General features: G+C 33.1%; 1 protein-coding gene across 4 annotated transcripts in view; it reads left to right on the top strand.

Moving 5' to 3' along the window:
* Positions 1-11,717, top strand: part of Ap3s1 (adaptor related protein complex 3 subunit sigma 1) — a 58,850-nt gene extending 47,133 nt beyond the window's left edge. The window contains exons 4-8 of one of the 4 annotated variants that reach the window (XR_004385909.1): positions 615-686; positions 2,082-2,189; positions 5,057-5,097; positions 9,878-9,925; positions 11,108-11,151. Coding sequence is in view for 3 of the 4 variants with exons in the window: in XM_032886162.1 (XP_032742053.1) it covers positions 615-686; positions 2,082-2,189; positions 9,878-9,925; positions 11,108-11,236 (357 nt within the window). In the remaining variant the exon portion in view is untranslated. Of the gene's footprint in view, positions 1-614; positions 687-2,081; positions 2,190-5,056; positions 5,098-9,877; positions 9,926-11,107 lie in introns of all 4 variants that reach the window. The other 3 variants (XM_032886162.1, XM_032886164.1, XM_032886163.1) reach the window with 3 other exon arrangements.
* Positions 11,718-12,517: the final 800 nt, after the last annotated feature.

Here is a 12,517-nt window from a genome sequence, read left to right as displayed (position 1 = left end):
GTCTGATAATGAGGTCTTGTCTTTCTCTAATATCTAGTGGTCAGTTACAGTAATTTCCTAGTTAAAAATAACTGGCCACATTAGATTTTAATTAGATTTGATTCTGTGTTCATTAAAATTATCTAATAAGCTTTTATCCAAACTCTTACCTGAAGAAGCCTTATGTGAATATTTAAATGGCTTTCTTTAAATTGTAAATAATGGTGCTGATCATATTTAATTTTAGTAATTGTCAGAAGTTTGTTTGATATTCCAAAATAGAATTTATCTGAAAGTAACTTTTTTAAAAAAGATTTATTTATTATATATAAGTACACTGTCATTGTCTTCAGAATACACCAGAAGAAGGCATCAGATCTCATTTACAGATGGTTGTGAGCCACCATGTGGTTGCTGGGATTTGAACTCAGGATCTCTGTAAGAGCAGTCAGTGCTCTTAACCACTGAGCCATCTCTCCAGCCCTGAAAGTAACATTTTTATTACAGTTTTGAATGTTCAAAGGGTTCCGATAATAGAAAATTTTATATAATAAGGATTGCCTGCCTTATAGATAATAAGTTTGAATGCACTTATCTATTTTTCAAAAAAATCTTTTTCTTTTTCTTTTCCATAGGTATTTGTGGAGACATTAGACAAATGTTTTGAAAATGTCTGTGAGCTGGATTTAATATTCCATGTAGACAAGGTACTGTTTTGTTTTCTATATTGTCAACTATTTTACTTTTTTTCTTAGGAAAAACATTAATTTGTATTTGTCAGAGTAAAAGGGCATTTAATGAGCAATAATTTTTATTCTGTTCAATTATTTTTACTATGAGCCTGACCACTGTGCTTGCAGGAAAATAGTGACACTATGCCCTAGAAGAATTCATATCTAGAAGACGAAATGGTATGGGCATAGGATTGGTGGAAACACATTTGCCTCTGCCTGGGGCTCTGTGATTGGAGGAAATCATATTTAAACTAGGTTATAAAATGAATAAAAGTTCTATGAACAGAAAGGGAGACTTGAAAAGCAGAGAACCGTACTGGCAGGAATAAAATACAGGCTGTTCTGTAAAAGGATTTGGTTTTGATCAACAGGATGGATTTTGGACTTTATTCTGAAGCAGTTTACTATTTTAAACAAGTTTCTGTTGGCAATGTTGTTTTGTTTGTATGTGTTTGGTGGAAGACTTTTTTTTTCCTGCAGCATAGAATTAGGTCTGTAGGCATTGAGATTTAAAGCAAGTGAATTAAGAGCTTGTTGGAATAGTTAAAAGGAAATTTCCACCAAGGGAAACTAAAGAAAGACTTAGTTAGTGTTAATGGCTAATAAAAGCCGAGAAGGAAATTGTGAGGTTTAACCAGAAAGTAAGTGTGTGTGTGTGTGTGTGTGTGTGTGTGTGTGTGTGTGTGTGTGTGTTGTCTGCATGTATGTGTGTACTATATGCATGTGTGTGTGGTACATGCAGAAGCCAGAAGAGGATATCTGGTTGGATCTCCCAGAACTGGAAGTTGCTGACAGCTGTGAGATGACATGTGGGGTGCTGGGGGTTAACCCTGGATCCTCTGAATAAGCAGCCAGTGCTCTTAATCTCTGAACCATGTCTCTAGCCCCTGTTGTTATTTTTAAGAAAGAATTGATTCACACCCTGGACAGAATGGAGTGAAACATTGATTTAATAATTTGTTTATTTTGTGAATTGTTTTCAACAATTATGAATTGTTTATTTCTATGGGTTTTCCACTTAATATTTTTGAACCAAAATTGACTGCAGGTGAATGAAGCCTCCAGGAAGTGATAGAACAGATGATACGAGAGAATTGTGTAGTTAATATTTATCATTTATTTCAGTCACTTTTATAGATTGTTCTATTCAGTCCTTTCAGTAATCTTGTGGGGAACTAATATCTCTGTTTTCAACTCAATAAACTTAAGTCTCACGTAGGTCATGTAATTGCCTGAAGTTCATAGTACAATCAGAGTGAACTTTGAGCCTTCATTACAAATTATTTCACTAGTTTTTGAAACAAAGATTACCGAAACAAAGAAACTTTTTGTAGTGATTCGTCCATTTATATTAATTTTTTCTTTTAGGTTCATAATATTCTTGCAGAAATGGTGATGGGGGGAATGGTATTGGAGACCAACATGAATGAGATTGTCACACAAATTGATGCACAAAATAAACTGGAGAAATCTGAGGTAAGACTGGGAAATGCTCTGGTTTGTGAGGGTTTGGAGCATGACCAGGAGCTATTTTTATTTATGACTTCGTAGCCATCACTTCTTGCCCTTCAGTATCAATCCTTAGGTACAGTTGAGTACCCATTCAGGTTCAGAAAATGAGTAAGCCCATTGCAGTATGTCAAAATGTCCCAAGACTGCTAATCTCCAAATAGCTTTATGTATTTCTTTAACCACAGTGGTAGCTGCCTTCAAATATAGTTTTAAGGGGGAAAGGAGAGGAAATAGAATTGTTATGAGCAAGTCATGTTTTATAACTGCATATTGAGACAAAGAAATTTAGTTCCTTAAATCTTTTTTAGATCCTTCCCAAAGGTCAGTAACAGGTTTGTTAAGTTTTATAGTTTATATGTTAACACATACATTTTATTGTATTCTATAATGGAAACAAACATGTTGTGGCCAACTCTGTGCTGTTAGATTCAGCCTCAATAGGTTGAGTAAGGACATTTGTACTTTAGAACTTTAGTCACTTCTCTCAAGAGCTAGACTTCAGATCAGTGGCAGGTGCTGCACTGGACTGTTTAAGTTTCCATTATCTTGGTGGCTGCTACTTAGGGCACAAGTTTAGACCCATGAGCAGTCTCCATACCTTATCCAGTATTGTATTTAATGAAGGCACTCTTTGACTTGTTATTTGAGACAGGCTCACTGTGCTGTCCTGGTATTCACAGAGATCCACCTGTCTCTGTGTCCTGGGTATTGGGATTTCAAATCATGTATTACCATACCCAGCCTTTAAGGGTACTCTTACATTCTATAACCAAGATTGGAAAGAGAACACAACAGCAGCAATCATAGTCACATGATTATTAGTGCAAGGTCAGTTTCAAGTCAATATTATTATCAAAGGAGTAGGATTAATACACTAAATTAATTTACAACAGGTGAGTTCTGAAAATGTCTTGTTCATATTTAAAGTTCAGTTTGATAAACTTTTATACTCATTTTAATTGAAGAAAATGCGGGATATGAGCCAGAAAAATTGAAGCTCCTTATAAAAACACTTTCCTGTGTTTTAAAGTAAAGGTGGACTTCTATTTCTCTTTTATCTCACTTGGCCACCCCTATTGGTCTCCAAAGGAGATGCTTGTGATGGGGATGAAGAGCTTAAAGACAGGACCCAGAAAGTAACTGTGTATCACATTTGTTCTACCACCTGTTTTTACATTATGACTTTTGAAAGCAGAAAATATGCAGTATATCATTAGAGAAGTTTTATGTTAGATCAAGGAAAAGAACAGTGTTATTTAGTATATTTATTTGCAACATTATTCAGCACAGTAAAAGAAAAGCTATTGAATTTATTAAAGTTTTAAAATGTTGATTTGAAATGTATGCAAATTGTTCAGCATTGCTTCCCCAAACTACATTAGTAGTTTAAATGCCAAGGCCACAATAACATAATGCCTCAATGGTTGCTCTAAAATACAGGCTTAATTTGTGAACTCTCTAATCTGTAAACACACACTAGTCACATGGCTGGTTTTTCATATTTTAGGGACTCATTTCTTATCAGTGGTGGTCCCTCCTTTCCTCCTTTCTTTCCTTTTCTTTTCATTCTCCTGTTTCCTTTTGCTCTGCAAAAAGTGTTTTGTATAGTATTTGTAAAGGTCATGGGTAAGAAGTAAATTCTGCATCTTTGGTTTTTTTATTTTTCCAGTAGAATATATTAATAAGACAGTTTTTATTAGCTATGGAGAGTGGCAAGATGCAGAATTAATATTTTTGGTGGGAATACTATGCAAAAATATTTTTCACAGGCATAAACTTGTTTAAATAGTTTAAAATATTGATGTATGCTTCTAGTGGCCATCCTTTGGCCATGTTTTAATATATATAATCAGCTGTTATTTTCTGTCAGATTAGTAGTTTTCCATATGCATGTACTTTGCAAGAAGATATGGTTTAATCAGATAAGGATTAAACCACCAAATTATGTTACATCCTATTTCTTGAAATAGTGTTAAAATTATATTGACTTTGTGAATGTTGTCATTAACTAAACTATATTTTCAATGTTGGAAGACCACACACTAAAGTTCAAGTCTTCATATTTTCATATTCAAGTCTTCAAGAATTGAAGTATTTAATTCTTTTAGTTAACTTCAGGTATGTAGCTCCACAGACTAACCCAAAATGATTTGAGAGCAGAGTATTAATTTCTTCCTAAATTATTACAAAGCAAAAATAACAAGGAAGACATAACTAAAATTTTGATTGGTAAAAAGAATTGATCATATTTTTAAAATTCATATGAACTGTTTTAGGATTGTCTTCTAGCTTTTGAAAAATCACCCTGAATATAATTAACTTACAGCATTTAAAGTATGAATTCATCTAGGTTACCTATTTTAATAATTCAATAGTGACTATTTTAATAATTAAATATGGTGTCTTTAAGGCAGGGAGTTTCAGTGATGGAAGAAAGTGGCCAGTTTAATGCCTAGTTGTCTAGACAGGACAGGTCTGCCCACCCTGAAGGAGGAGAGAGGCAAAGGCATGCACAGTGTATTTTCATCTATGGTGATTTGATAGGAAAAAATGGTTTATTGTCTTTTGGGGATTTTGGGAAAGAGGGTTTAAGCTGGGAGGTTGGTGGGTTTTGGGAAATTTGAGAGTCACCCAGTAATCTGCCAGGGAATATAAGGAATTCTGGGGGTGGTAGAGGGTGGGGTGGGAGACTTGTTGGAATTATGTATTTCATGTTGTTATTCTTAAGGTGGATAAATGGATCTGAATTTAGTGACTACTTTTTAAGTCAGTCCTCCTTTTTTCCTGAACATCCTGATCTTTCTAGCTCTTTCCATTCTTCTCTCTTACAGACCTTTATCTTTCAGTCTCCCAGACAGGACAGGTAGACAAGGTATTGCTGACTTTGAGAAAACGTACTTAACAAAGGGAAAGCAAAATGATGTCGAAGGCAATTACTTTTTAGGCCAGACTCAAAAATTCTTTGTGTTAATGAACCCATATAGTCCCTGTAGCCTATTTTCCATTCTAGTTTCTCCTTGTAGTTTCTCCATCTTTTATTGGACGTAGTGTATTTTACTAGTATATCATTGGCGTCATGTTTGTTCTGTTTTGTCTGCCTGCATTGTAAAAGGACAATTTTAATTCTTTGTTTTTTTTTTTTATAAAAACATGATCATTTAATTGTAAAGTTACATTTGTAGAAATGACAGTGTACTTTATATATAAAAAGTTAATTTTGAGCATCCCCTTAGCAGAACCAATCTCAGATAGATAGAGAGAAAGAGAAAGAGAGAGACAGACAGAGAGACAGAGAGAAAGAGAGATGCCCGTATTTTTTTTTTTTTAAATTATCTACGTTAAGGTTCTAACATAAAATTACCTGCTGGGTCTTAGAAGCTGTGAATTTGAAAACCAAAAGCTGAACCTATTGAGTTTTCCATATAGAGTGGGAAGCAGTGAAGGTTTAGAATAATGACTGTTAAATAATTAAATAATTAAAAACCCTTTCCTTGTAAGATGGTTTTCAGTTCCAAAATCTTAACAGAATTGTTCTGAGACTGTATAATAACAGTGGCTAATCTTAAAAGATGAATGGGATCTAAAAATAAAATTATATATACCAAAATCTCAAACATTCAAACACATTGTGTTTATAAAGCCTATTGGAAAGTATTGGGAAAGTTTTTAAATAAACTCTTAGGTTTACCAAACTAATTTTTTTTTGTTTATGCTACACACATACACTCACCCATGACACCCCCCACCCACTTAACCTTAAAGCATACACACAAATACTCACACCTTTGATTGCTTCATGAATTAGCTGTGAATTACTGTTTAAAAAGCCTTATGGTAATGATGATGATGAGTACTTTTTGTTTTCTGAATAAAATCATTTTTGCAAAAAATAATTAAGATGTTTTAAACTTCTGGTTGAAATTTTCTGAATCAAAATAATTTACTGAGTGGAGACAAATTAAAATAATTTACTCCATGGGTGACAAAGTTCTCTATTAAGCTAACACTTGTTACCTGTCTTGACTGACTAGAACTAGAAAAGCCTTCTTGAGAGTCTGGCACTGTTCTTCAGCCATGACCTTATTAGTCTGGGTGGGCTTGAAGAGTACTGATGCATAGTGATAGATTTATAGTAATTAGTATAATCCATATCTCACTCTGAGATCACGGGCTATCATTATGTAGTTCAGATGCAACTTTTGGCCCCTATATCTTAGTCTTATTTTCTGGTATGGAAAATATGTAATGACCTCTTACCTTCATTGATTGAGATCACCAGCAGTTTCTGTGATCCCATGATTACTTGTATTATTTTCTAGCAAAAGAGACAGTAGCCACTTAGGTCTTTTAACTTTTATCCCTAAAACTAGTAATTGAGTTTAAAGGAATTAAATATCTGTTTCAAAAGAGTAGAGGATAGAAATTTGGGAAGGTTAGCACATGAGTAGATACTTTCCCCTTAACTTGATAGGAACATTTATTTAGTATTTTTACAAAATTACTCTGACAACACCTGAGGTCACATGCTATGCTCAGAACTGCCTATGATCAACTCATGAATGTTATTAGTCTACTGTATTTATTTCATCCAGGCTGATTCTTTGTCACATATTAAATAAAACCGTGGGGCCAGGTGTGGTTATATACACCTTTATTCCCAGTACTTGGGAAACAGAGGCAAGCAGAGTTCAAAGCAAGTCTGCTTTTCATAGAGAACTACCAGCCGGCCGGTACTACTTAAAGAAAGGGACAGAGAAAGAGAAATTAAAACTGAAATTGAAGATAATATTTAAGTTAATTTTTTTAGGGTTTAAAAGCTTATGAAATTTTTTTAAAATTGTCTATGAAGTACTACAGGTCTGGCTCTCTAGATTGTCATCAGGGTTTCTAATGTGTTGCAATTGTGACTTAAGCACTGCCTTCAAAACAAGAACCAAGCCTGTTTTGTCTGCTTGGTTTGTTTGGAGACATAGTTTGGCAGTATAGCTCAGACTGGTTTTTAATTGAGTTCTGGGATTACAGGTGTGTGCCACTGTGCCCTGCAAGAACAAGGCTATATAAATTCCCAAATTAAAAGTTAATCTGCCTCATATTAAATTAAAAGATTTGGGATTTTCTGTTTTACTAAAAAATATTGTTAATTAAATTTAGTTAATTAATAATATCATTTTGTTAATGATTTTGAGTCTGAAACCATTTAGCACCATGTTTATTAATGTTGGCCTTTTTGATTTGGCTGTTAGGTCAAAATTACGAATGTTCATATAGCAAGTTTCTAGAAGAAAGGGTAAAGAAAGACTTCAGTTTGCATAGATTATTCCAACTGCCATCTTATAATGCTATATTTCAAACTTGAAGAAAATACTTCAAGTTGGTAGGATGGTATTTTATACTTTATGAAATAATAAGTATATAAACTTATGTATGTATGAAATAAGTACATAATAATAATAAGTACTATTAATTTCTGTTTCCCTCCAAGAAAATTGATTACTGCATGAGGAAAGGGAAGTTTCAGGTTCTTTCAAATATATTTTAGCAATGCTGCTTTTTCAGTTTTGCTTGCACATATTTTGTTTATTTTTGGGTCTGGCAATTTAAAACCAAAACCAAAACCAAATCATATCCATCCATTACTATCTTCGTGATTCAGGTGCTTGAAATTCCCAAGAGTATGTCTGTACAAGTCTTCTATCTGTTTGGCCTCATTTTGGTATACCTGCAGACTTCATTTTGTTTTCTTTCTCTTAATTCTGTTAATTTATTTAACCTCATGGGAGAGAAAACACGGCCATTCTTTTCTCTATGGTACTTCATTCTTTCATCCAGCTCATACTCTTAGCCGCTTTGGATTCATATATTTGTTTTCCTTAGTGGAGTGGCCGCTGCTTAGCCGCCATGGTAGTGCGCTAGTGTGACAGATGGAAACAAGTTATTTCTCCAGTAGAACGTCACTCTTCTTATTTTTGCTTTGTATCTACTGTGCAATGTTAAATCTTTACCAGCAGTGCTGTACTGTCAAGAATAGCTTATTTTTTACACTTTAAAATTATATATATCACTAAAACGTGAGGTGAACTTAATTTCTGTAAATGTTGCTGTTGGAAAAGTCGTTAGTAAAAGTTACCTATTTGCTTTGAGAACATCTTCAAAACAAAAAAGAAAGAAAAAGCTTAGCGAAGATGAAAATTACTTTTTACCTGTGTTGGAAAACAGATTTCCAAACAGGAAATTACCTTTTCCATATTTAAATTTTAGACTTACAGCCAAGAATGTCTGAAAATAAAATTTATTTTCTGTTTTGGTGTTATATGAATAACACAATCCTTTTTTTAAGTTATAATTTATCTTCAAACATCTATAATTCATGAAAGCTTTATGAAATGGTCAATAGGCCTATTATTTTTCTTATTTATATTCTGCAGAATCTGATCTCTTTGAATATTTGCTTACTAAAATTAAAATGTATATTTCATTGTTTACTAGCATTTACCTTTCTAATATATCTAATATATGTCCTACACAAAAGCATTGAACATGCTTGAGAAATAATTTGATTCTGCTAATTCATCTGCGTGTTCTAAATAGTTCCCATCCTCTGCATGTCTATGGCTTGCTGCGTATGTTTAGAAGAGGTCTAGATTGTTGCACTTAGAAACTTCTGATTTTGCATAGCACTATGTGGCATATAAATGCCATTGACATCAGTTTCTATGGTGACTTTGTATATTTTAATTAGTAGCTAAGAGTTGAAACTATCTTTGGTCACAGAAACAGTTTAATGAAATGTAACAAGATGTTTTTCTTTTTCTTTGCCTGAGCTTACTATACACATGGTATTATAGAAATAAACAAGGCTTCACAATAGTGAAAAGTAGGGCTCCTGTTTATAAAGGTAAATGATAAAATGAGCAAAATAAGACACATTCTTTCACAATAATAAAATCTTTTAATAATTTATACCTTTAAAATATTTATATTCAAATACTTTCCCCTAGTCAACTTTTCATATGTAATCCTTTATGGAAATTCCACGCCAAAATAGTAGCAAATTGATCTGGGTATTTCAAAATTTACCAAATCCTTTACCTGGAAAAATTGTGACAGCTCCAAATGCCTACAACTTTGAAATACTTTCTGTTCCCTTGCAGACAGCATGCTCTTGGGAGAGGAAAACTTACAGGGTAGTAACCATATTGAGCTGGATTATTTGAAACTGAGTCATTCTAAATTTTGTTAGCTAGGACTTTTACTTGAAATCATCAAATTAGAGATCCTTTTGAATATGATATATGTTCAGTTATATTATTTTGAAGATGTTATTTTTAGTTGTATCTTTAACATTTTTGGGTGTGGGTGGAAAGGAAGTGGTGTATACCATAAACGTCATTGTTTCAGGTAGGTACAAATGAAGCAGTTAGTCAAATTTTCAGTCTTGCATCAAAAACAACCTTCATTAAGTTACAGAAACTGAGTTATCCCACCCTCTCTGGACTTGGGTATGGAGCTTTTGTCCAGTGTCACCCATATCACTGCCTGTGTAGACCATATCTATTATTAATACAGTTTTACTAAGTTTTTATTTCCAATCCTAAATTGATAATCCATGGCTTTTATTTTATTGCTTAACAATGTTTGTATCCTTTATTCAGCAAATAGTTTACACTGGCCTATTTTGTATCAGTCAAGATTTTTCTCAGGTAACAACAGCTTTATTATTATTATTATTATTATTTTAATTAAGAGAGGTAGGATTACAGAAGACAAAATCTTAAATTATGAAAAGGGACTTTAGAACTATTGCTTCTAATGTCATGGATATTTTCTTTTCATATATGTAATTCATCAGAGGGGAAGGTTTTTTTTTAATTATTTGTTTTATGTAAAACAATGCCACTGAACTCAATGAACTCAAATGTTGTTGGCTTTTGCTTTTTATATAGTCTGAATTTTTTTAAAAACAATGAAATCTTATTGATGTATGTCAAATCTTGACAATGAAGCCTACAAATTCAAAAGTTATATATGTTCATTTTTAAGCTTAGTTTTTGTCAAATTACTTGACAAATTATAAATGTTCCTACTAGAGGAAACCAAGTGTTATGCACTAATGGTGATAACTATAAATTTAAAATTCCTTTCTTACATATACTATTCTTTCTCCAAGTTTGTGGCTGAAACTTGATTTGTGTTATCGAGTCTACCTTAGATGACAAAGCTTGTTTAGTCATTAGATTTCCACTAATGACTTGCTCAGGAGATTCTCCATGCAGTTTCAACTTTGGTCAAAATTGTTCTTTTTAGACTAAAACTTACCTAAAGATGTGATTTTTTTTTTAAGTTTAGTGTATTAGACTTTTCTTAGAAAAATTTGGAAGAGCCTCCACAGTATTAAAACCAATTTCATTGTTTTGAAATGTAAGTGTTGCCCTAAACTAAATAATTACTATTACTTTTATTTTACAAACATATATTAATGATAATTTCCATTTTAAAATAAAATAAATCTGTCATGATTGTTTAAGACATTTAAATAAGGAAACTAATAATAATCACTCTTCAAAACTCATCACTGTTAAAATTGTAGCTAAAAATTTATGTGAACATTGTGTGTGGTATCTGGGTAGCACACATACCTAGTACTTAAATCTTTCTTTACATTGTTATTGCATGTATTCACTGTATTTTCTAATGTGTCAACTGTTTTCTCTTTATAGATAAGTATTTCAAAGTAACCATCTCATACTGATTCAAACTACCATCTGCTCTCTAGCTTGTTAATGTGAAAACCCTTATCATTGTCTTCCATTGCTAAGTTTGTTTGTAAGGAGCTACACCTGAGTTGTACATTTTCTTTTTCTTTTATTTGCTTCCGTATACAGGCTGGCTTAGCAGGAGCTCCAGCCCGTGCTGTATCAGCTGTAAAGAATATGAATCTTCCTGAGATCCCAAGAAATATTAACATTGGTGACATCAGTATAAAAGTGCCAAACCTGCCCTCTTTTAAATAAATATTAAAAAGGCCACTCCCAGGTAAAACCCAGAGGGAAAGTCATCTAAGTTTACCATGCAATTGTTTACCAAAAATAGAGGAGGAGAGTCTTAACTTTGCTCTTGGATTTAAGTCAAGGTACTGTATAGAAGCTGCATAAAGTCAGTACGAAAGTTCAATGTTGCTTTTCTTGCTCAGTGATTTTGAAGAAATTGACTAGTTCCCATGTGATTTTTTTTTCTTTTCTAAATGCATTCCTATGCCCACATAAAGGCATGCCTCTATATATTGGCTATTACAGTATTTCGAAAAGTGAGATGTTTCTTTAATTATGTACAACCCAAGATGTTGATGTTTTGTATGGATCACAAGTGCAACATTCTCTAATTCTTTCTGCTGTTTGTCACAGTTGTTATTTAAAGAACCAAGTATGTATTGCATGAAAACATGACTTTTTCTTTAGTTTAAATAAACTCCAAGGTAACTGGACTTCTAAAGTACCTTTCTGTTTTGCTTGGTATCTACTTTAGCAATAATTTTTTTTACAACCTTCTGACTCAACAAAGTAAATAAAAGTATATTTTACCACTGTTAAGCAACTTTCAGTGTTGACTTTTTCAATTCATACTCATGTTTTTATTACTCAGAAGCTCACCAAGTCATTCAGAAACTGCTATGTCAAGATCGCCTGATGTCTCAGCGTGTTTACTTTGTATGATGAAACTTACAGTGGGAGATGGTGTGTCTTTTTCAGGAATGTTAAAGAAATGCTTTGTTTTTTCTATAAATTCCTTGCCTTAAACTTTGCCTCACATCCTTACCCAGATGATAACAATGGTGTCAGCACATAGCTGTTTGTAAAGATTCCATGTGTGTTATAAAGTCATAGCTAAACTATTGAATCTTGACTGTGTGGTTTTGCCTTTGAGTTCTGGCACATGTTCTAATTTCTTGTTGGCTCATATTTTCACATAGGCTCTTTCTTCAGGAACTGAGGGTTCCTTCCCCAGCTAGACCATGGGTTCCATATAGTTTTCTTTCCAGCCATGTTTTCTTCGAAGCACTTCTTCAGATTTTTTTTTAAAGTATTTGTTTATTTATTATATATAAGTACACGGTCTCTGTCTTCAGTCACACCAGAAGAGGGCATTAGATCTCATTACAGATGGTTGTGAGCCACCATGTGGTTGTTGGGTTGTTGGGATTTGAACTCAGGACCTCTGGAAGAACAGTCAGCGTTCTTAACCACTGAGCCATCTCTCAGCCCTAAAACTTGCAAACTCTTTTTTTTTTTTTTTTT

The sequence above is a fragment of the Rattus rattus genome, chromosome 15 (genome assembly GCF_011064425.1).
Source record: "Rattus rattus isolate New Zealand chromosome 15, Rrattus_CSIRO_v1, whole genome shotgun sequence".
Classification (NCBI taxonomy): domain Eukaryota; kingdom Metazoa; phylum Chordata; class Mammalia; order Rodentia; family Muridae; genus Rattus; species Rattus rattus.
This window is presented reverse-complemented; position numbering and strand designations above follow the sequence as displayed.